Source organism: Enoplosus armatus, chromosome 8 (assembly GCF_043641665.1).
Source record: "Enoplosus armatus isolate fEnoArm2 chromosome 8, fEnoArm2.hap1, whole genome shotgun sequence".
Classification (NCBI taxonomy): domain Eukaryota; kingdom Metazoa; phylum Chordata; class Actinopteri; order Centrarchiformes; family Enoplosidae; genus Enoplosus; species Enoplosus armatus.
Window position 1 is genome coordinate 18,675,614 of NC_092187.1, and position 24,736 is coordinate 18,700,349.

At 40.2% G+C, this 24,736-nt stretch overlaps 1 protein-coding gene across 1 annotated transcript in view; it reads right to left on the reverse strand.

Moving 5' to 3' along the window:
* Positions 1-5,657: 5,657 nt before the first annotated feature.
* The window catches only part of LOC139288777 (acid-sensing ion channel 1-like), a 40,435-nt gene continuing 21,356 nt past the window's right edge, over positions 5,658-24,736 (reverse strand). The window contains exons 3-10 of the mRNA XM_070910183.1: positions 9,236-9,386; positions 8,921-9,048; positions 7,807-7,957; positions 7,623-7,679; positions 7,236-7,393; positions 6,700-6,787; positions 6,516-6,595; positions 5,658-5,777 (exon numbers count right to left, since the gene is read on the reverse strand). Coding sequence (XP_070766284.1) covers positions 5,658-5,777; positions 6,516-6,595; positions 6,700-6,787; positions 7,236-7,393; positions 7,623-7,679; positions 7,807-7,957; positions 8,921-9,048; positions 9,236-9,386 — 933 coding nt within the window. The remainder of the gene's footprint in view (positions 5,778-6,515; positions 6,596-6,699; positions 6,788-7,235; positions 7,394-7,622; positions 7,680-7,806; positions 7,958-8,920; positions 9,049-9,235; positions 9,387-24,736) is intronic.

A 24,736-nucleotide genomic window follows, 5' to 3' on the forward strand; every position in this document is an offset into this window, starting at 1 on the left:
AACCTACACTGACTACCTACGCTGTGGACCCGCAGTGTTGTTATGTAACGCACAGACCGAGCCGCAAGCTGCTCTCATGTTTTATTGGCCTGTCCGAGGGGAAGGCACCGGCCCGCCCATTACAGCAAAGGCCACGTCTGGTCATTCATTCATCGAGAGGACTGGAGGTTGTTAGGCTCAAAGTAAATAGGACAAAAGTCCCCGTGAGACTGCAGACTTACATTGCTTCATGTTTTATGGTGTAAACACCTCTGCTTCATGTGTGGGTCAAAACAAGAAGACACTTCAAGTTACACCCAGTGGTGGAAAGTACTTAAGTACAATTTTGAGGTACTTTTACTTTACTTGAGTATTTCAATTGTATGCTACTTTATACTTCTACTCGACTACATTTGAGAGGGACATAATGCTTTTTACTCCACTTATTAACCATTTATTTGACAGCTGCAGTTCAGATCAGATTGAGATTTTACAAGCAAAACATCTGATCAATGTATAAAATATGATGCTGTGCTAAACTATCTGTAACTGTAGGCCTATAAAAAGCAGTTAAAATGTGCTCCACCTCCAGCTGTAACATTAAAATACTGCTTATGTGTTAAAATGTGTCTCTGACAGGGACCATTCTGCTTAAAGTGTACTTTTACTTTAATGCACATTTAGCACATTTTGCTATTAATACTTTTGTACTTTTACTTACATTAAATCTTGAATGTAGGACTTTTACTTATAGTATTTTTGCAGAGTGGTATGTGTACTTTCTCCACCACTGTATACTTATACTTTTACTTCACTTTATTTATTGGACAACTATAGTAGTACTGATTAAAATTATTATATAATTATATAATGATTACACAAAATATGTTTTTTTTGTTTTTTACATACAGGACATGGAGTTATGAAAATGCCCAACACTATATAAAGTAGGTAGAATCCCCTGCAACAACAAGTTAATGAATACATTATAATTATCAAATTATTAAGTATAATATGTACAATAAAATAAACTTATGAATGGGACCATTCTGCATTTTGAATACTTTAATTTTGATACATTTCGACTACTATTTGAATATTTTTACATTGTGGAATTGCTACTTTTACTATTACTATTTTACTCTCACTATTAACTATTTGTTTTTAGAAACACTTCTCATGATAACATATAAACTGGCAGCTGAGTGTATAAAATATGCATAATATGTGTACAATATATATATAATATATATATAATATGTATAAAATATGATGCATTTATACATTAAACTAGCTAATGTTATGTAAAGTAGTAAAAAGCTGCACCTCCACCAGCTGCAACATCAAAATGCTGCTTACATGTTACAGTACCTTTTGCTTAAAATACTTCTGTACGTACTAAAATTTGGAATGCAGGACTTTTAGTGGTAACGGAGTATTTTTATTCCATGGTACTGCTACTTTAAATAAAATAAAGGATCAGAATATGTCTGCCACCATAAAAGCACTGGGGTTATGCCTGACTTGTGCCCTACAGACTTTCAATTAAAAGTCTTCTCCCTGCTTCCTCCACAGTATACTGACAGGATGTAGCTTGAGTTGAATTTTCACTGTGCAGCACATCAAATGTCATGAGAGCGATCACAGAGAGATCACTGTGGGAGAAATTATTTGGTCTGGAGGACTCGAAACAAAAGGGGAACTTGTTGCATAAGAGTTGGAACTAAGAGAAGACAAGGAAGGAGCAAAAGCCTGGTTTCTCTGAGCAGGCAGAAATTGAGAAAATCCAGCTCACTTCATTGAAAAATGGGTTTGCAGCCAACGTTTTCATGATTATATCTCCACCACAAACATTAGTATATTGAAGTGTTTCCTCTTGTGATTACATTTGAGTACTTCAACACTCACTCAGCAGCCACTGAATTGCTGTCACTTGTCTTGTTAAAGATTAAGTCAGTGACTTTGGCAGATCTGAATATATTAATGAAGTGATGCACTCTAAGGCCTCAGTCACTGTGCCATCTTGCAGCAGTGTGTTTAAATTAGACAGAAGCAAGTCTATAGACATACCAGAAGCTCTGTGAGGCTGTACTGATGCTAACGTCAACATGCTAACCTAACATGCTCAGAAACATGCTTATGTTTAGCAGGTATAATGTTTACCATGTTCATCATCTTAGTTTAGTGTTTTAGCATGCTAACATTTGCTAATTAGCGCTAAAAACAAAGTACAGCTGAGGCTGATGGGAATGTCATCAATTCTGAAGGTATCTGGTCATAAAGTATTGGATACATTTAAATTTTGAGCTGATGATGGAGCTAAATAAAAAGTAAGATATTAACCAAAGTTATTACAAGGGTTAGGGTTAGGGGTAGATGAATGTGTGAATAAAATTTCATGGCAATCCATCCTGTAGTTGTTGAGACATTTTACTCAAATCCACAAATGTGAACCTCATGGTGGTGCTTAAGGAAAAGTCGGGAGATTATCAAAGTAGTTACATCTCCTCATCTGGGAACCATAAATATCATATGTACAAGATTTCATGGAAATTGACCAAAAAAAATTTATTTCAGAAAAGTGGTGGACCAAGCCACCCCCCAGAGTCTCACAGCTAGCATGGCTGAAATGCTAAGCAAGTGGAAAACTGTACAGAAAATGATATACAGAGAAAAGAAAGCTATTTTTGTAGATTCATCGAATTTGTATTTCACATCCAAAGATTCAGACTCAGAGAAGTGTCGGCTCTCCTTCAAAACTGTGGCTCTTGATTGTGTGTTCCCGCTCTGTTTTACACAACATGAGTATAAATGATGACACAGAACACCTTGAAGTGAACAAAAGATTAGTAAAGTTAGCATTTAATCTTTAATATAACAACTGCTTCAAATTGATTATTTATCTATACATCACCAGACTAAAATAACCATCCTTTCATATCTCAAATGAAAATGTAAAATGTAAAAATGGAGGCAAAAGTATGACAAAACCTGAAAGCACGGCGGCCAGAGACGCATGACCTCATGCAGTGGACGCTGGAAAAAACAACAATCCAGCTGTTCATTTTCATTTACTGATAAATACAGTATAATGGAGCTGTGACTGTAGCAACACGAACAAAAAAGAAATAGCCTCACACTTTAATATTGTCTTTGATAAATATACTTTCGATAAATAAACCATCTACAATCCTATGTACATAAAAATGTAGTTGAGACACAACTAGTCTATATTATAAATAGTACAACATCACAGATCAGACTATGCTAACACAATTAGATTATTATCAGTAGTCATTGCAATATTTACATTACATTACAGTTGATGGTATGATTGTGCTTGATAATAACACGACACAGCTACACAGCTATACAATTCCCATTTCCTGTTGAGAATAACATGGAGCTCAATGGAAACGAGTGCAAGTAGATTAACTCCAACAGAATATTGTAAAATGGTTTGATTGTTGTAAACAAGAGTCAGAATAAGAGACAGCACATGAGACAAACCCTTAAACATGCACATGACATGTTTACAGCCCGACTGATAACAGATACAGTGTTTTTTGGATATGAGGGCAGCAGTTCGAGTTTTCCTTTATCAGCCTCTGAGTGAACACACACAGATAAATACATGCTCACAATATACAACCAAACACGCGGACAGATGATGGCACAAACTGCAGTTAGACTTGCGGATTAGCTGTTCATCGGCGCCTACTGTACAGTGCTACATGCAATTTAGAGCCCTAGAAGATGGCGAAACACATTCATCATATTTATACTCATTAATATTTATCTTGCCATGTTAACACACCCAAAGTTAAATTCTCCTACAGCATCTACATGTAGCCTGTATGTAAAAATGTATGACCTTCCCTTAAATTAATGTATAAAAGTCTGTTTTTCTTGCCAGGAAATACATCTTTTTATTTCTAATTTCTTCTGAGGTCTACAGTGATTGTCAGTGAAATCATACAGTATGTAGCAGCTGGCTGGTTGACATGTAAAAAGCTTTTTAAAATTTTATTAATATAAATATAACCATAATATGGTTTGTGTACGTTGAATGCTGTTGCTGTGTATCCATCCATCTCTTTTTCAGGTTAAAATACTAATTTTAGCTAATTTACTGTATGTTCTTCAAAATACTGTTTGCGTTTTAAAGCAAAAGTTCTTCATTTTACAGTTACTTCCTTACTTTCTTGTCAGTTATGACAGGAAGTCATCCATAAAACCTCAAATTGTTGTTTCTACACTTTGGTTTGTGTAAACAAATGAGATATAACGTGTTGACTTGTGAGCTTTTGTTATCATTTGACGTAGCCAGACTAGCTGCTTCCCCCTTTTTTCAGTCTTTGTGCTAAGCTAAGCTAACCGGCTGCTGGCTGTCGCTTCATATGTTACAGACTAACATGAGAGTGGTATCAATCCTCTCATCTAACTCTCTGCCAGAAAGCAATTAAGCTCATTTCCCAAAAGTCAAACTATTTTCTATTCAATTTAATACACTCTGCTGCAGGCTTACTTGGTCTGGTATGACCAGTGGCTTGTGATTGCTGATATTAGCAAACTTTAGTTAGATATTGCTGTATAATGGAGGTTCCTGACTTAATGACTCTCCTTCTTGTGGTTCTGTTACTCTACATAATACGAATACCATTATTCCTCAACTGTGACCTTTTTCACAGCAGACATTTTGACCTGTCACAGCAGGAAAAGCTCAGGTGTTAATAACATTAACGAGGGCTCTGTTCTGTTCAAGTGTCCCAGTAAGCCGTGGCAGTGTGACACTGAGTCAGCATGTACAATACCAGGACCGTGAAGCAGAAGCATTATTCATTCTATTATTTACACCTTTGATTTTCTCACTGTGACATGTCAAAGTGTCTGCTGTGAAAAAGACCTATGACTGCTCTTCTGCAAATGTTAGGAAGGCATCACTTTAATGCCAGATTTTTTTCCAACCTCTTTTCCATAAACGTCAACGACCTTTTTTGTTATTAATTTGCTTGGCTCGTAAATTTCTTAGGGCGCCGTCACCCTTGCAAGATGAGGTAGTACAGTATGTATTGGCAAAATGCTCAGGTTTATAACAAGGGAAGACTGCCATTAAGATGAGGCTGGATGACATTAATATATAAATGGAAAGTTGGTGTAAAAAAAAGAGGGAAAAGTCAATAACAAAAGAGTGAAATGAAAAGAATGTGCAGTACTGACATGCAAATGCCTAAAAAAACTACAACTAAATTACCTAAAATAATAAATAACATTTCCTTCAAAAAAAAAATATCCTTCAAGTTGACAGATGACAGACACCACACAGCTGATTTCCTGAACTTGAGCTTAGTTCATGCCCCTGTATCTTACTGTATCTGTTACTACGTCTTGAAAAGCTGTTTACAGATGACCATGCACTTATTCTGACAATTTTTGAATTCATCACGACATGTTGATCACTGGTTTCTGCCGTCCTGCCGTCTGCGTGGCTTCTCCCGACTTCAGCCACAAAGCTGCATTCACCTCGTCGCTCGCAAACTTTTAACCAGGCACAGTTCACACACTTTTTCCCCCGTTGCTCCTGCAGTCTGGCAAAAACTGCAACAAACTATGAAAGTCCATGAAAACCGCTCAGAGACAAGAGAGTGCGGCGGCTCCTTCCTCGCGGCTGCAGATGCCTAATGAAAGTTACTGACGTGGCACTTGACATCGTCTAAGGTCAGGACCGTTCCCTGGTCGTTGTTGTTGTGGTGCTTGTGCTTCTTATCAGAGCAGCGACACAGCTTGTACTTTATCACCTGAGAGGATGAAAAACAGAGCAGGTCACCATGACAACCTGCCATCTTGGGCTCAACAAGGATTATGGGAAAAGAGAGACATTTGTTTCAGAAATACTAATGTAAAGTCTCCACAACACAATTTGAAATGTTTCTAATTATGTGGATTTTTCTTTTTTCTTTGAACGTTCAATTATAGGTTTTATTTCCCAACACAAAGTCTAAATGCTGTGTCAAAGGAAAATACATTCTTCTTTGAAGAATCAGAATCAGAATCAGCTTTATTGGCCACGTATGTGTCCACATACAAAGAATTTGACTGCGGTTTTAAGTTGCTTTCAATGTACTTGAACTACAATGTACAATTTACAGGACGATAGAAATAGATATACAGCTAAAAACAAGGACAACAAAGCTGAAACTAAACATCATTATGAATTAAACATAAAAGTAGGTGAAATATAGGCGTATATATAAATACAGAAAAGGAACAACTTCCTTTCTTTGTAAATTTTTTGTTGGCCTACATCTAGTCAAATTTAAACATACTGAGTCAAAACGAGTGGAATCTGCCTATAAAATACCAGCATGTGCACATTATGTAGATTCCCTGAGGTTGCTAAAACACCCACATTCCCGGACAAAAATCCAGAGTACACGACCTCAGTGTCCTCGATAGTAGCTACAGCTCTGTATATAAATACTCACATGCAGCAGGATTACTGATTATTGACAGTGATTCTGTCTAATGAGTCTCACCTCATAAAGGTAATCAAAAAGCTCCAGAATGGTGAGTATGCTTGCCCCAATAAAAAGTCCCATCTGACCACCAATGTCACCTGCATTAAGACAATACAAGTTTATGAAAAACATAATCTACCTAAAAGACTAGAAAGACACATATAAGATATAAGATTTATAATGGAAATCAATAAGTCTGTACCTAAAAGTCCAGCCACTTCATAAGCCTTCTTCTGTTCAATAGTTTCATAGTTGAGAGCTTCAAAAAAGATGTCTAACACCAGGAGATTCTCCCTGAGGAGAGAAAAGCAAGTCAATCAAAACATTAATATTCCTCTTTAGGTAACACTTCACCCTATTTAGCATTAATAAGCAGTACATAAACAATTAATAAATAGTTTATAATACACTAAAATTTAGTTGTAAGCAGACATAAGTGTGTATTAATGTACACACTTATTAATGTGTCAACAACAGTAACTCCTCATATAGACAGATAATTAATGACAATATAATAAAACACAGTTTTTATCAATCTACATTACAGTGAGTTGTAAACCATCCATTAAATGTTTATATGCCGTTTATAAATGCTAAATACCTCATCTTAAATTTGCTCAGATTGCAGACATAAAGAAATGTAAGCAGTTGGAAAACAACAACGTGCACTCTTGCAATAAATAAAGCATACATACATATCCAAAAGAAACAATCAAGTGCATTGAGTACGGTTGATACTTGCTTAATATACTGCTCAGATTTGTTGTATTTCTTTGCGAGATATTTAGCCGAGGCCTTGCTGGGGATCTTGACGAAGGACAGCTCTTTGCTGTATCTGGTCATGTTGCACGGCGTCTCGCACACACAGAAATCGTTGTCTCTCTCCACCAGGAAATCTGGAGAGAAGAAACCCAGAGCTCAGCTTGACCTTTTGAACAGATCAGTGCGGCTGTGGCTTAAAGATGTCTTGGGATGATGTGTGTGTGTGAGTGTGTGTGTGTGTGTGTGTGTGTGTGTGTGTGTGTGTGTGTGTGTGTGTGTGTGTGTGTGTGTGTGCTTTTTTTCTTTTGGTATCTGTTCCTTAAAGATTCAGACCAGACGTGGACGAAGCCTTTTTCTTCTTACCAAGAGCTGGGTCAGCACATTCTTTGTACAGCTCGGGGGTGCAGTAGGGAGCATCGCCTGGAACCAAAGCAACACACATTCACATTAATTCGATTTCCTTCTCTGAAGTGCCTACAGTCATTTCTCACTGCTGAAATCATTGATGTAACTCTGACACAACATACGGTAAGAGCGGCTCTCCTACCAGGCATGTGCACCATGCGACAGTTGCAGTTGTCCACCAGGTAGCGTGTTTCACAGTCAATGCGACAGGCTGTGATGCTGTAGCTGTCAAAGAAGTCTGAGTCCATGGCCGTCACCTTACAGTCTCCCCAGGGTGGGGGGAGATATATCAGCTGCAACAACCACACGTCACACATCACATCTCATATTATCCACACTTATAAATGGTATTACTGATACTTTTTAGTAAGTATGTTATGTATGTCCACATGAATCAAAAGCAGGATGTTGTTATAGGAGAATAAATAATGAAATGAATCATCAGATTTTGTTTTACAAGGCAAGACACACGAGCAGTCAGACGATCATACAGCAGGCTGGGCAAACTTATGTGGAAGTTTGCCCAGTTTTAACTTTTTACTAATTACATAAACATTAGCTAGCATTTTTGTGATGCATCATCAAACCAACAGAAACGATGGCTGTGGAGTTGTAATAAACCAATAAATTATCCCTTAAAGACCCTGAAATCAGCGTCTTACTGTGATATATGATGCTACAAGAGCTCAATGTTTTCTGCCAAAGTAAGAACACTTGAGAGAATTCTGCATTTCTGTTTTTGTTTTTTTGTTTTTTCACTATTATCTGCAAATGAACGATGACTAGTCCTACTGACACTGCAGGGCAGGAAATCTCAATCCAAACTCTCGTCCAAACTCTGAGATTACTTACTCGCCTAATATGCTCTTTCTCTCTATCTCTCAAAAAAACAATTATCATTTGCTATGCACTTATATGTTACTTCATGCACCTGCAAGCCTTTGGATGTGGATCTGAGTGTTGATGCACTTCTTAAAGTCCTCTCCTTGATCTACTGGATTGGCTTGTACCTCATTTGTACATCACTTTGGACAAAAGCGTCAAATCAATAACGGTAAGTGGTTTGAAGTGGTTGGGGCTCAGTTGGGAAATGGTGATGTCATGCACGTCCTTGCACCAGTCAGATTTCGTAGTTTGTTTCTTTCTAAACAAACTTTTCTTATTTAGACATTTAAAGGTTTAGAGAAAAACCAAGACTTCAGGGGCTTGAACAGATTCCACATGTATAAATAAGATGAAAGTGCTGCAGTTTGTACCCTCTGTTCCTGGCAGGAAACAAACGTCTGAAACCCGGGCGCCACTCCGAACCCGAGCTGGTCAATGAATGACGGCTCGTCCTGACTGTGGATCTGAACTTTGACGCCGGCTTCAAATGACGTCTCATCTGCAGGAAGTCAAAGAACGTGGGAACACAAGCAACGCACCGTGAAAATGTGTTTCACTAATGCAACCAGACACGTAGAAGAGGTTTTGTCTCTGAGTTTCACACTCTGAGGTATTAACACCACACACACTGTTAGAGTGTGACACATCCGCCAGCCACTGAATGAACCAATGACGTCCCTCCTCACCTGTTTCTCCCCAGATAGGCAGGTATTCATCCTGCTGAATGTCCAGCATGACCTCAAGTCCATTACCCATACCTCCCTTGGTGGTGATGAGGGGAGGGCGTCCATCATCTCCGGCGTTGAAGGTGTAACACTTCCCGTAGCGAGTGAACACCTGGGAGACACATGAGAGAGACTTCTTTTTTCACATAGCTCTGCAAAACTGGTTTCTTAACAATGCTTTTCCACTGGGGGTCAGAGTTTGACTCAATTTCTGATACGAGTGTGTGTGTCTGCGTGTGAACATGTGTGCATACGACAGAGATAGCAGGAGAGAGAAGGACAATGTGTGACAGACAGATAAAAGAGGCGAGACAAAGAGAGCGGAAGAGAAAAAGGAGGGAAAAGAGGTCTTCCCGTGGGTTTGTGGGTTACACAATCAACCCAGTGAGGTGATGGAGACTGGCAGGATGGTGATTTAACCAGTTTCATGCTCTTTATGGCACTTATAATGCACCCGACGTTACCATGGAGACCAAGCATCCCAGCGAGGAAGAACGTAGCCTTAATTTTTAAGTAAAGCGAAGACACAGATGTTAGATTGAAACTGTGTGAGATATCAGCAAAGGCCCATATGGCACAATAGTAAATAGACGGAAACGTATCAATATGGAGGTTTCTTTGGCGTTTGAGCGTTTAGTGTTGCATGAGTCACATAACCCAGGCAGGGAGAGCAGGGATGCAAAGTGAAAGAGACAGAGGGACAGAGAGAGAGGGAGTTTAGCTGCTAACGCTTGCAGCAGGCTATTGTTCAGCGTTATGGCACAGAATGACATATCTATGATTAGAAAGAACAAACCAACCAAGTAATTGTTGAGAAAGAGTTTGGGTCCTGCCAAGGGCAGTTTAAACATTTCAGCCATCTATCAAGTCAGCAAGAGACTGCTGGTTGCAGAAGCAGACATCAATCTGAGAAGGGGAAGGGGGACATTCAGCGCTACCAAGAAAGGCAAATGAAAGGCACGACAAGCCACAAACAACACGTGTGCACACATTTATAGACTCATACTGACAAACCTGAAGGGAATGTTTCTTTGACATGAAATGTTTTTCTCACAACAGTCTACAGCAGCTCTGCGAGGCTTCATCAGATGGATGAATATGTTCCCCTCCGCTGTGTTCAACCATTTCTGTAACCTTCTGAAACCAACATTCACACCCACTTCACTTCGTGAATGGCCTGCTGTGAAGAGGTGAACTTCTCTCTCAAGCTCTCTTTTTTTATTTCACAACTACTTCTGTAATTTTTCATGCGAACAACCGAGTGAAATGCTGAAAATGTGAGCTGGCAACCCACATTTTAAACAATATTGCATCTCCACGGCCAGCTTTTCACTCCACCTTCGAGTGTGGCTGTTTTGACAACTGATGCTGGTGTCAAATGAAAAGTCAGAGGACCACCAAAGCCATTAGGATTCATCCTCTGGGGACCACAAAATATGTCATGGCAATCCATTCTATAGTTGTGGAGATATATAGGTCGTCATTGCCATCCCTAGAGCTTAGCAAAAAATCATCCAGTACACACAGCCTTGGTTAAACTACCCAGCCTTTATTTTCTACTTTCATCAACCCGCTGCAGGAGGCCCCCACCGAACATTCATTCACACTTATTGATCGCAGACTCTATGAACCCCGCTGGCTCGTCGAATATCTGTAAGAACTAACCCAGCTGTCAGGGAGGCTCTGCCCTCTCTCCACAAATGAAAGCATAAACGTGTCAGATCACAAAGCGGCTGCACTTACTGTACTTCATGAATAACTCAATCATTACATAAACGGCAAATCCACGTGCATGACGCGTACATGATGTTAACCAGCATCTTGATCGATACGCAGAAGTGAGGTGATGTCAGGCAACACTTGTTCTCTGCCTCTTGTTGAATAGTTGATGTCGTGACAGAGGTGGTAAGAATAAAAACATCAAACATGTATAATGCACAAAGTCTGCACAGCATGCATACTGTGGCTGCTTGTTATGATGAATGAATAAATGATTGTGCACGTATGAAAAAAGGTTTGTGAAGCAGAAATCATATGGAACATGAGGGGAGATAAATGTCACGACAGAGAGAAATTCTGGCTTCTGAAAGTGAAAGTTCAGTTTAATTGTGATGCTTTTAACACTCTTTGCTACTTTTAAGGTGCTTGAAAAAACACATCAATCCTTTTTCCCCACAGAATTTAATACATTACTTACTGACTGACTGCAGTCCACACAGGATATAATCTTCAGAACTCTGTGATCAATGAAGCTGTCACTCACACACAATTTCCCATGTATTGAAAAGCACTCAACAGAGCTCTGCTGTAATTAATCATTATGCACATAATTATGCGTATCTGTTTTTAGAGCTGCATCAGATTTTGAAAGAGTCTCGAAACCACAAATCCATGCGCTTTCCCATCCATTTCTTCAGTCTTGCAGTCTGTGAGCTGCTAAAAGACGTCTCAGCAGGGTAAGTTCAATCCATTAGTGCTCTGTTGTTTTATGGGAATGTTTTCAAAGACGTCTCGGTTAAGTGCCAACACTTTCACTGTTATTATGCTGTACGCCTAAACAGCTATCACTGGGAAAATGCTACTTAAATGCAACAGAGCAGACAAGGTGCCCGCGGTGACCAGCACTAAAAGATGTCCACATGTGTTGCATCCTATTGTGCAGCTGGACTGTAATATGGCAGGGATTTCAGTTGACCTGGAAAAGCTATACTGGGTACCTTCATACATGAATAAACTTCATGAAAATAAATAAAGGGATTAATATTAATAAGACTGGGAGTCTACAGGCACGCTAGCGGCTCTGTAAGGCTGTACTTAGACACAGTGGCGCTTTAACTAAATGCTAATGACAGCATGCTAACATGTTCACAGAATGCAGATGTTTAACAGGTAATGTTTACCATGTGCACCATTGTAGTTTTCGTAATGAGTATTTGGTTATAAACTAAAGTATTGGACAAATTAAAAGTTTGACCTGATGATGGCTTTGGAAAGTTTAAGACACAGGGAAATTAAAAATACATTTCCCAAGTTGTAATCCTCTGTCCCTGTGTTGAAAAATATATATTTAAGAGAAAATCCCTCTCTTTTCTCTTCCTTTTAATCTTTGATGACTCCTCTTGAACTCGGGGGGCGGTTACATACATTTGTAAGATCAAATGTGATTTAGGATGACTAGCTCACCCCACCCATCATATAAAAACCACACTTTACCACTTTCTAGTTGTTAGCAAGGAGAGCAATATCATGGATTTCTGCTGACAAAAATATCAGCCTCATGATGGTGCTACAGGAAAAGTCAGGAAATCACCAAATAATAATTCATCCAATAATTTTTGAGATGTTTCAGTCTGGACCAGAGGTGTGGACTGACCAACAGACAGACCGACATTGCCGTCAATAGAGCCATACCGCTAGCATGGCTACTCCCCCCTCCCACCCCTGCATGATTATTCAGATTCAGCTCACTGTGTGTGTTAAAACCAAAGGAAATCAGATCTACACTCCAACAAAGCCAGCATAGACTGGTGCACTCTGATTACAGTTTACACTCTTTGTGAAGGGTGACCTTGGAGTCTGATCACTAATGTTTACAGCACAAAGATTAAAATAATTCAGGAATAAAAGCATCAAAGCGTCTCCCTCCCCTGTTTGGTTCTGAATGAACAGCTGACTCACCACGCTAATAAACAGTCTTGGGTAGAACAGAAAGCCACTCCAAAGAGAAAATAAACTGGGTGGGGGATTGAAAGCCAGAGGCACAGTGGAGTTTGAGTGTGTGTGTTTGTGTGTAATAATGATGCCCTGAACATGGAATCAAACCCTGAGTCACCGGTTGTCAAAATAAGAAAGTCAAGATGAGAGGCAAACAAGAATAGGTAGAAGCGAGCCGCAGGGCTCCTTAGGGAAAATGGGTAACTAAAAGGCTTCATACAGAAACACTTTTTCTTAATTAGAGAGAGAAGACCGTCCTGCACTGACAGAACAGTATTGAGATACCTGCTGCATGTACTTCAGCCATCTTAGTGCCTGTAGTTTCAAAACGGTCAGAAAAGTACCTACAAGCTTTACATTTATTTTTATATTTTAGTTGTATTTTTAGCCACATTAGCGGTGTAGCTCTAGGGACGGCTGTCGGACTGTGGGACGGTCAGTCCACCTAGACTGAAACATTTCAACAACTATTAGATGAATTGCCATGAAACATTCATTGTGGCCAGAGGATGAAGCCTAATGACTTTGGTGGTTCCAACTTTTCCTCCAGCGCCACCAGCAGCTCAAATTTTTTAACTTGTCCAGTGAAATATCTACTTGATGGATTGGTACATTGAATTTAATTCTAATAACTTAGTTGATCCTGACTTTTTCTGTTGCGCCGCCATGAAGTTGACATTTTTGGTTTTCATTAAAATACCTCAACAACTATTGAATGGAGCTGTGCAGTTTGGTTCAGACATTCATGGTCCCCAGAGAATAAATTGTAAAAACCTCTGATCTCTAAAACTGATCCCCTTACTTTTCATCTGCCCTTTTTCCTGAATGTCAACAAAATGTCAACCTCATGATGGTGCTGGCGGAGGATCATTAGGATTCATCCTCTGGTGACCATGAATCAGGAGTTAGCTATATCAGTATCTGTCTACACAGGTAATACTTGTTATTAGGATAAATTCTGGTCTTTTGCTGGCATTTGAGACAATAATATTTGACCAGTATTCCGCAGACGTGTAAAGAGGCTGAACCATTGTATTTTTCCTGAAGGTCAAAGTCAGAATAATGAGTGAGAATTGATCATGCAAATCAAGACGGTCATGTCCTGCACATTGACTGTTGGATGACACCTTGGGGCAGTGCAGGCTGTAGGGCAGGGCCGTGTAATCACCTAATCGGTTCAGACGGCCAGTCCTCCCGACGTTATTGACAATAGAGGAGAAAAGCAGGGGACAGGAGCCTTCAGCCAAACCTTTCCAGTGCTTGAGGAAAATGTATATCTGAAATCAGCTTAAAAGTCAGAATTTAATATTTCTAAGAAACCATTATCAGTCTGTATCCCACTTCACCTGCTGCTTTATAGATGAAATGTCATAAAACCTCCTCCACTGTCGGGAGGGGAATTTTTATCTATCATATTCAGGATTTTAACCACCAGCTCCCACACAATGAAAATATTTCTTCCCCTCCTACATTTCCTTCCTCCCTGGTCTGCAGCTCTCCTCCCTTGTTCCCTTGTGTCTCCTGAACTATGATGTTCTTTCCCCTGTGGACTCCTCTCCATCTCCTGCCGCACTTCCCCACCCGCCCCTGCTTCATTTGATGAATATTTCACAGGCCAGTAGAGACAGTCCTCCTCCTCTCTCATCCTATTCCCAGACACCGTCCGGGCTCTCAGTACCTATCACCTTCAGAGACGATAGCATCATAGTGCTGGGTAAGGGGCACCTCAGGAGACTGGAGGAGAGCGGGGAGCATATCATATGAAGAAAAATGGAAGTGTGCTTTCACTTAAGTTATATATGCCTCAGAGTGCTGCCTCCATTCCAAAATCACGAAATCATGTGCTGACCTTAATGCTATCACGAGAGTGAATTTGAGATACGGGTTAAATCAGGCAGACATTATAATACAAGACCACAACCTGCAGTACGTGAGAGGAGGTTAGATCTATTATATGTAGATCCATACATATAATAGTATGGATGGATACTTTTGGATACTTAACTTTAGTAAAAGTACCTATACAATAATTCAAAATTAAAAAAACAAGTAGAATCCATGCATTCAAAATCCTGCTGAAGTAAAAGTACACAAGTATTAACAGCAAAATGTAATTTTAAGTATCGAAAGTAAAAGTATTCTTTCTGGAAAAATGGCCCCTGTGACTGATATATTACTACAGGAGTATATTACATTTTTATATTTTTAATACATCATTGCATCAATGTGTAAGCAGCATTTTACTGTTTACTACTTTATACTGTTAGAGGTCAGGCACCTCCAAAGGGTCTCTTGATAAGTCTGAGGGCTTTTGAGATGAGTGTGGGTGATGATGTTTGCTTATTTGTGAAATATTGGATAAATTGACCTCTTTGTGCCTCAAGTATAAAGGAGAAATGTCTCCAACTCGTACATCTGAAACATGACATGGGGCCACAACTAGACACTGATTTATTGTGGGATCACAAGCCAAGCCAAGTTTTTTTTTTAATGTAAAATCTTAATCTGAAAATTAACTAGTAACTTTAACTGTCAAATAAGTGCAGTGCAGAGTAAAAAGTATGAACTGTGGTGGTGTAGAAGTATAAAGAATCGGAAAATGAAGACACATGTACCTGATAATTGTAGTTAAGTGCAATATGTGAGTAAATATACCTAGTTAATTTCCACCACAGTGAGGTGAGTCGGTGTCTTGTGCTTTAACACAAATAAAGTCACAAATAATACAAAGTTATAAGAACAGTTTGAAGTTTGCTCTGTAGAAGGGATGCCGTAACTGCAGTAAATGTACATTGGATGTTTAGAACTTCTGATATTGTGGAGAATACCTTTTTAATTATTTAATAATTATTGACAAAGTCATTAGTTACTTATAACCCATATAGAGCTGAAACGATTAGTTGATAAATCAGTAAGTTAATCATCTGACACTTAATCAGCAACTGTTTGGATAATCAAATAATTGTTCAAGTTATTTCTTAAGCAAAAATGCAAAAAATCGTCTAGTTCCAGCCTTTCAAATGTGAATATTTTCTGGTTTTCTTAGTCTTCTATGATAGTAAATTCAAAATCTTCAGGTTTTAGGACAAAACAAGACATTTGAAGGCGTCACCTTCGGCTCTGAGAAACTGTGATGGCATTTTATGGACCAAATAATTAATCAACAAATCAAGAAAATAACAGAAGAATCAACCTTGAAAATAATCCAATAATATTAGAAAGTGGCACCAACTCTTCATATCATTTGGATGGATGTGGCACACTGGGATCCAAACCAGCCGAGAATTAAAGAGAGAGACTCTTTCTGAGGAAAACAGAGGAGATTCACAACAAAACAACATAATAGCTGATTGAGTAGCGGCAGCAGAGCCTGCAGGCCACTGTCTGTCTCTGAGAACAACTAATTGTTGGTTTAATGCAATCCCTTGTCTCTATGGTGGACGGACTTGCATTGGCACCACACGCTGAGAGGAAATAACGCCCTGAGGGAAGGTTCCCTGTAATTCTTCCCACCTATGTCTGCTATTCACTGAAATGAAGAGAGAGGGAGATTTCTGTTGAAAGGCTACGTTAAATAACTACTGAAAAATGATACTTTCAAATTCCTGCAGTGCGGAAGATTCTTGGTGAATAATGGAAATGGTCTTGTGAATTTGGATTGGAGACATAAATGTCTTAGAATTGTCAGTTCACATTCATTCAGAACTGTTCAATTTTCTATAGAGGCTCTTGCAGTTAGCAGACGCCCTCTTATTCTCCCCCAAGTGAGCAGAAGTAGAGTGGAGTGAGATGGTAAATGGCTGCTTGGAGGACTAAGGCATCCACTATCAGCCAGGGATGTGATGCAGTTTACAGTACATTTTTATGATATAATTATATTAAATTAAATACGTATATGGCAGCTTAAAAGTACTTGCACTGCTTGCAAATTGTGACATGCAACATAAATCTCAGCTTTGTCACCCCTCCCCTTCTTCTCTCTGCATTCCCTTGTGCCAAACCTTGTTATGCAGCAGATCCGTATGGGATGCTAAAACATCCCCTGCCTGCCTTTTCGCTGCATGTCTCAATAATCACGTCGCCTACAAATCTCCTGCTTGCCTGCTTGTGCCAGCCATGTGCAGAACCCACGCTCGCTATCTGCTGCGAGAGAAATGGCAGGCAGGCACAGAGGCCGTCGTGGCAGCAGCAGCAAGCTGCGCTATAACTCCAGCGTGCACCGCCCTCTTGTCACGCACAGCTGAGTAAACATCGAGGGATAAACAGCCCCGGGCCCAGTCAAAGGGGCAGAGGCCTTACTACAGTTGAGGGCATGTTAAGTGGCAGACAGCAGGGTTAACGAGGATTAAATCCTCATGTGTCAAGTGTTTTTATATCTATCTATCTATCTGTCACATACGTCAATGTACAAGTACAATAAGTAGGTTGTGCAAGAAAGATTATGTACAAAATGTAGTACGAGTACATGCAAAAAAAAAAGCAATACATTATAATAGAGGTTTAAAAATAGAGTCAAGAATGAAGTGACAGCAGCATCAAATGCAGAATGAATATGAGACATGATAACATGAATTTGAGACTGGACAGGAACATACACTGAACACGAATGACATGATAATGGACATGAAATGGAGGATATACAGGATGACTCCTGGCTCAGGGGCCAAAAGAAGAAATTCTAATAAACCAGACCTAATATTGTGGCTGAGCATAAAGTCTCTAAGGAAGGTCCATGTAAGAGTCTCACAGCCTGAGGACAGAAACCTCTCTTCAGCTTCTCTGAGCTTGTTTTCAGACTGCAGTGGTGCTTCCTTGACGACAGCAGAGAGAGGAGGCCATTGAAGGCGTGGCTGGTGTCCCTAACAATGTTTTCTTGCTTTCGTCCTGTTATGTTTGTGGTAAATATCCTCCAGTTTGGCTAATGCTGCGCTGTGCACCCTCTGCAGGGCCATCAGGTCCTGATCTTGATCAGATGCCTGAACCACCTCAACTGGCGCCTTTCAACAAGAAGGAGCAGCAGCTGTACTCCGAGCTCCCTCCAGATGTTTGAGCTCCTTACTTTATCTCTAAGGGTGAGCCCAGCCACCCTACGGAGAAACTCCTTTCTTTTGGTGTTGTAACATAGTCCGCTCCTATGCTCCTCCTGGATCTGAAGTTTTCCTGGAGAGGCTGAGCAGTGTGATACCCCGATAATTGGAGCACACCCTCTGGTCCCCCTTTTTGAAAATGTAAACCACCTTACCTCCCTGTGACACTGATGAGTCAGCCAAGACAGCCCAACAATGTCCAGAGCCTTCAGCATCTCAGGCTGAATCTCATCCACACCTTCTTCCAGGGATGTGGGTGAGGCTTCCCCCGAGTCTTCAAACTCTTCCTCCTCCACAGAGGACGTGTTGATTGGGTTCAGGAGTATGTTTCATTTTTTTTTCTCCTGGAGGTGGGAGTTAAAGACCTCGCGGGCAGGAACCTCGCCCAAACGATACCAGGGGTTCTAACTCAAACCTAGACCCCTGCTGCCCAGCTGACTGCACTCAACCCCAAAGTCTATCCCTATTCCAGACCAACAAAGTAAAAATCAGCTGGTAATAATCTCATCATACTGATAAATTTGCATCAGTGCTCTTACAATTCTTCACCATAGAAATATTTATTGCAACACAAAGTACTGTAAGCTAGTTGAGCTAGTTGCACCAAAATCTGTGGTGGTGTCAGGTCATGTGACCTCAAAAATGTGGATCAAAATGTGAGAAATGAATAGCGGGCTGTGTTAACCGACCAGAACCAAGACTTTTGACCTGGGTACAGCCAGCAACAGTAACTGGAAGGTCAAGGACAAAACCGGTCATGGACCAAAGGAAAAAACATGCAGGCCGCATGAGGTCAATTAAACCACACTTGCTGTTACCACAGTAACCATGAGTGTCACCAAATCAACCAGGACTAAAATAATTTCCATGCTCTTGTTGCAGGTTTTGTGGCAAATATATTATATCATATAATGTATATATTATTTTTATCATTAGACTTGTTGCCATCAGTCAAATTCTCTTTGACTCACATATGCAGTAAAGCATCCATCTATCTATCTGTTGCTATTTTGCAGCCATCTAAGCAAACTAACTATACTGTGCACCGCAGCCCATATGGGTCTCTATGAATTGTACCTGAGAGGAGCCGAATAATGATGGGTCATATCGGGTGAGTTTAAATTAGTCTCCAGAGTCAGATGATTGTGTGTCCGTCTGGCTGCAGAGACCAAGACAAAAGGTTAGCTGCGAATTACGCATGATTAGCTGTAATAGGTGGCGATGATGCACTTACGGTTTATAACGGGTCGATGTTTAATCGTAGGTAAAGTATGTGCGTGTGTATATGTCAGTCAGTCTGTATATGTCTGTACGTGTGTGATCATTTAAATATTTAAATTTGTGTGGATGTCTCCTCGGTGCATGTCTAATAATATGCAATGTATAACAATGAGCCGTAATCACCTTCCAGCAGAATGGAGGAAAATTAATTTAGGAAAGCCAAAAGGCTGTCACCGTGCATTTCACCTGCCACCTGACTTGAACTCAGTAATGGCCCCAGAAGGCTCTCGAAATTGCATGTTTCACTTTGTACGTTCGTCCTGTCTTTTCTCATAATTTACACTGACTTAAATCGATACCATCTTCACCCGCCTAATGGAATTGGGTATCATGCTTAAGTTAGTTTTAATTACTTTTTCTATGTCATCTGAAGTGGACTAAATAAATTAAATCTAATCCGATTTACAAGAGTCCACAACCACTTTCCTCACAGTGTTGCAGTGATGCCATTGTGCTCCTAATGCGTTCTGTGAAAAGCTTGACAAAATGGACACCTCACGGTAAGAAAATGCAGCGCACCAGTTAGACAGCTTCCTAGGAAAAAGCCACATAAATAAGTAAAACACCATATGTTCTATGGTGAGATGAAGACCGTAAGTAAGAATGGACATATGGTAATATATCAGAGGGTAACACTACACATACTTGTACGGATGCAGGATGGGGATACGCTGACGGATGATGCGTGACATACATGCATCTCCATTACCTCTGGACCCTTGTAAAACACACACACACACACACATACTCCAGCTGCACAATAGAGTACTCATAGATTTATTTTAGGAATAGCTCCATGATTCAACATCTGAGTGGCTGTAATAAAGCAGTTGAGCTTCTCGGGGGGGGATGAGTTGGGACCAGCTCGTACAGTAGATCTGCCCCGGAATGGAAACTGGACAGCAGGAGTTATTGCAGCCAGCCCCGAGCTTTTGTTTACCGGTCAGTTTGATCAACAGGGACTGTATCCTTCCAGAGGAGAAGAAGGAAGCCATCACCCTCATTAGTAAGAAAACATCAAAAGACAGATAGAGGCACTGCTGGAGCACATTCTCCTGCTGGAGAAGAGCACCTTTCCGCTTCTGTGCAGCTAACAAACCCCTCTTTCATCAACTGTCTTTCATTTTGCTATTCCCAAAATACCACCCAGTGAAGGTGGGACGAACCTCAATTAACGAATGCATTCATTACAAGGACTCCTGTCACTTTTTGGTGCAGTTTAGAGGGCGGGAAAACTGTCAAGAGGGAAAAAAGGGGCCCTGCAGCTCTTCCCCTGGAGTGAACCTCCTCCGTGTGACAAATTTCACACTCTGCTGAGAGAAATCCGCTGAGGCTTTAGATTTCCCAGCCTGTCACATGCTGTTGCTGAATACCAAGAGATTAATTCATTTCCCAGATGGTGCATGTAAGCAACTCTGACTCTCAAACACGCAGCATTCACGCCATCACTACCTGCCCAATCTCAAAACGACAACAAGGGAAGATTCAAGCTGGGAGGCAAGATAACAGACAGCACGCGTGCACACGTAAAGGTCAACTCAACGAAATATCCTCTTTCTTAAATGAATCCTTTATAATATACAGTAGATTGTCTCAACATGTTGGTCAAACAAATTTAACAACCTAAGGCTATAATTAAATTAATTAAAAATGCTTTAAAGCGACTATAATCAATATTTTTCTAATAACAATATATGAACTGTGAAAGGGATCCTCGTAGAGATGAACCTACAGAGAATTATCACCCAAATCTGCAGCTTCCTTTGTCTTTACGGAGTTTTATACTAAGTTTCAGCTCATTGTTTAGCTGTCTGTCTTGCTGCCCTGTTCAGGACTGTGATCGTCTGCAGTCCTGTATGGTTCAGCTCAGGGAAGTGTTTGTGTGCTGCTCTTTCACTTCCAATAAAAAGCATAAATCTCACCTTTGTATCATCTAACTTTGTTTTGGAGTGTGGTATGGGTTCATTGTTGCCACTCGTGGGGGGGGGGGGGGGGGGCAGTAATGAGCCCATCATGAGGTGAAGAACTAAAAAACAAGGAACAGGTTGCTAACAGGTTCGACATATCAAACTTTAGAGTTATAATATAATGTTGTGTTCACAACTTTCCTCTGCCCTGAAGTGGCCTAAAAAATCAGTTATTGCAGATTTAAATGTACTATTTTTAATACTTTACTGCAGTAGCAGTATTCATTTAACAGCATATAACTATATACCCTCTCTCTTATGAGTCCTCCATCAATTGAATAGCAGAGCCGAGGGGAGTTTTATTAAAGACATCATCATGCTTTTCACAGAAGCAGAGCTCAGGCAGCGGTCAAACCATATTAGCAGATAAGTTCTAAAAGTCGTTGGATGAATTTTTCCTCTTCTTAAAGATACATCAGTGGCCTACATGTACATACTCACTGCCAAGCTATGATGTTTTTCGCTAATTCTCTTTTGGAGAAATTGAAAGAAAGTTTGTAAAAGTATGTTTTACTGTAGGACTTTTCAAGAGGACTGAGCCGTCGCTCAACCATTCGTTTTTGTGTAGTGCGCAATGTTTCAAAGAATCAATCCTTTTTTATTTGCCTCATGCTGCGTGTGTTTCTTTGCTTGGTTGGATGGGCAGGAGGGTTGGTGTGTTTACTGTGAGGACTCTGAACAAGCTCAGACAAACACTCAGAGCGCTGGACTCAGCCCCCCTGCTGTGTACTGTCAGACAAAAGGACAGCAGGCAATGACACAAACACATACTACACACATGTCCAACTGAAATCACATTTATTCATCTATTTTTGCAGTTAATAATAATGCCAACACACTTTTAAAAATGTATTGTTAATTTAAGGTCTTTGGGGAAATTTCAGAAATGCTCCTTTTCTTCTCAGCTGGCAGGTGGGACGCGTCAGTGTCTGTGTTTGATTGACAGCTGCTGGCAGGCTGAGCACCGGTAATGGTGGCAGCAGGGGAACGAGAGACAAAGTAAACAAACCTGCACTGTAGCTTTCAAGGCAGACAGTGTGTTGTTAGTGGTATTGTGGAGAGAGGACCACACCAGCATCTACACGGACCCAAGTAACATTTGCAGGTAAGTTTATTGGCCATATGCGTTTCAAAGTGTCTGTGTGTGTAGTATGTTTGTTGTGATGATTTTCTCATTGACTTCTTCGCTGCTGTCATTTTCTCTCTGTCTCTGTTATTCTGTCTTTTAAATTCCTGTCTACACCTCAAGTGGGAATGTGTCGCGTCATGTAGATTCACATTTGCTGCTTGTGATCACCTTGCGTCTACATTTTAGCAAATATCTGACCAGTTTAATTATGTTATTAACGTGAAGGACAGCCAGAGCTGGAAGACAATGAGACACTTCCTTCTACAGCAGTCTGACAAACACTGACCACTATTTACATAGTGGCGCCAATTAAATCAGTTCTCCCACACACACACATATTTATATTGTTTGAATGTTTGGTCACTTATTCAACAAGCTAAGGTGCAAGACAAGACATGTATTCATGTTTGTAAGATTGATAAGGAGACTTTAGCAGGAAAGTTAATATGGGTTGTCGGTAACATTACTGCTTTATGCAAAGATTTGATTGGCTAAATGGAAACAAGTTCTCCATCTTCGTAGACAGAAAACTAACAATATTTTGACAAATTAATGCAAAAATAGGAGGACATGATCATGAAACCAGAAAGTATAAAATGTAAATGTTTCCCTTTCGGGTTTGATTTTCTCACAGGACAGATATGTATGCTGTAGAAGAGGAAAAAAACATGCAATTTAAAGAAGCACAACCAGTTTCATACAGATAGAAGAGGCCGTGCTTCCAGGCTAAAAATTGCGTCTGTGCTGTCAAATCAGTCACAAAGAAAGTCAAAATAGTTGCGACGGCTGGTGGCTTAAAGCTGGAAACGGCCCTGAAGTGAAAGTCACACTAACAAGACAGAGAGTTAAAAAAAAACACTGTGGATGTATGAGTGAAAGACTGTGCAAAACGAAATGGCAGAACTATCTGGGCCCATTTGCAAAACATTCAAAAATAATTGGAAGCTTTTGAAAAAATGGAAAAGCATTTAACAATATTTCACACTACCAGTAAATGATAGAGGGGAGCAATTATAAACAGAGACATACCAATCTGTGACAAATGGATATGAAATTGATTTGCATCTGCAAACGATTAGCTCTTATAAATTATTTGCCCACATTTTTCTCTCTAGAATGGCTATTATGGATTTCAATTATTTTCTTATCCGTAAGAAACGATGGATAAAAAAAAATTTTTGAATGTGGTGCTTTTCTTTTTTCATCTTTACTGGGAACTGGTTCATTTTAGCAATCCCACTGAGCTTACAGCGAGCGAGTAGTGTCGGGGAGAGTTGAGGGTCAGGTCTGTGCAGCCTCTTAACAGGAGGTTTCCATGGTGACCTAAAAAAAGGGATAGCGGGAGGCTAACAGCTCGTTTAGACAGAGATTCACTGTAATACCAGTACTACTACAGGTTTCTTCTGCTACAGACTTGTGAGAGTGCATCTGTGTGTTTATTTAAAGATGCTTTCAAGGTATCCTACGAGGACAGAAAAAAACAAAGACTGCAGTCATCTTGCTTGTCTGGAGGAAGAACCCAGGTCTGAGGCGCAGCTAATGAAAGGCATCATTCAGGGCGATGGCATCTTTTTATCGAAATACACGATGCAATCAAATGATGACTTGATGAGCGCCTCGCTGATGCACAAATCAGACAGAAGCACACGGCACTCTTTCCGGAGCAGCATCTGCATATTGACATTTTGCAACTGCATGTGAGAGTCCAACTCAACTGAGGCACGTTTGAAAAACAGGCGAAGTTTGACTTCACTGCAGCTTTTAGTGAAAAACAGCAGGATCCAATAGTGAGACTGTTAACGCCAGCAGCGTGGAAACTAGCTCAACACTGCTGAGGATTGGATGGGTTCTCTTGAGGGTGAAGGAGGAAGAAAGCAGAGAGATTTTGGAAACATATTAGTGATTATATGGGCTGGGCTGCATATAAACAACTCCCCTCAGCACAGCCACAACTGTCTCCTAGAGTCATACGTATATCCTCAACTGCTGTTCACCACATTGAAATTCTGTGAGCATTCGAGAGCAGCAGTGCACAGTATCCTTGTACCAGTACATCTAAACCCTCCCGTCTAGCTGGTCCGGCTGGTTGTTTACAAGACTGAAAGGAAACCAGAAACTTTTCTGAAAAACAAACAAACATGAAAAGTCCAGCTTTGTTTTTGTTTTCTTTTTTGGACTACTGCACGGTGTTTCTTTGACGCTATATGTTTGTGCAGTACATTCATGTTCTGTGCAGTATGGCGGCTCAGCGGTGACTCACAGAAAGAAGGTCCTGAGGGTAACC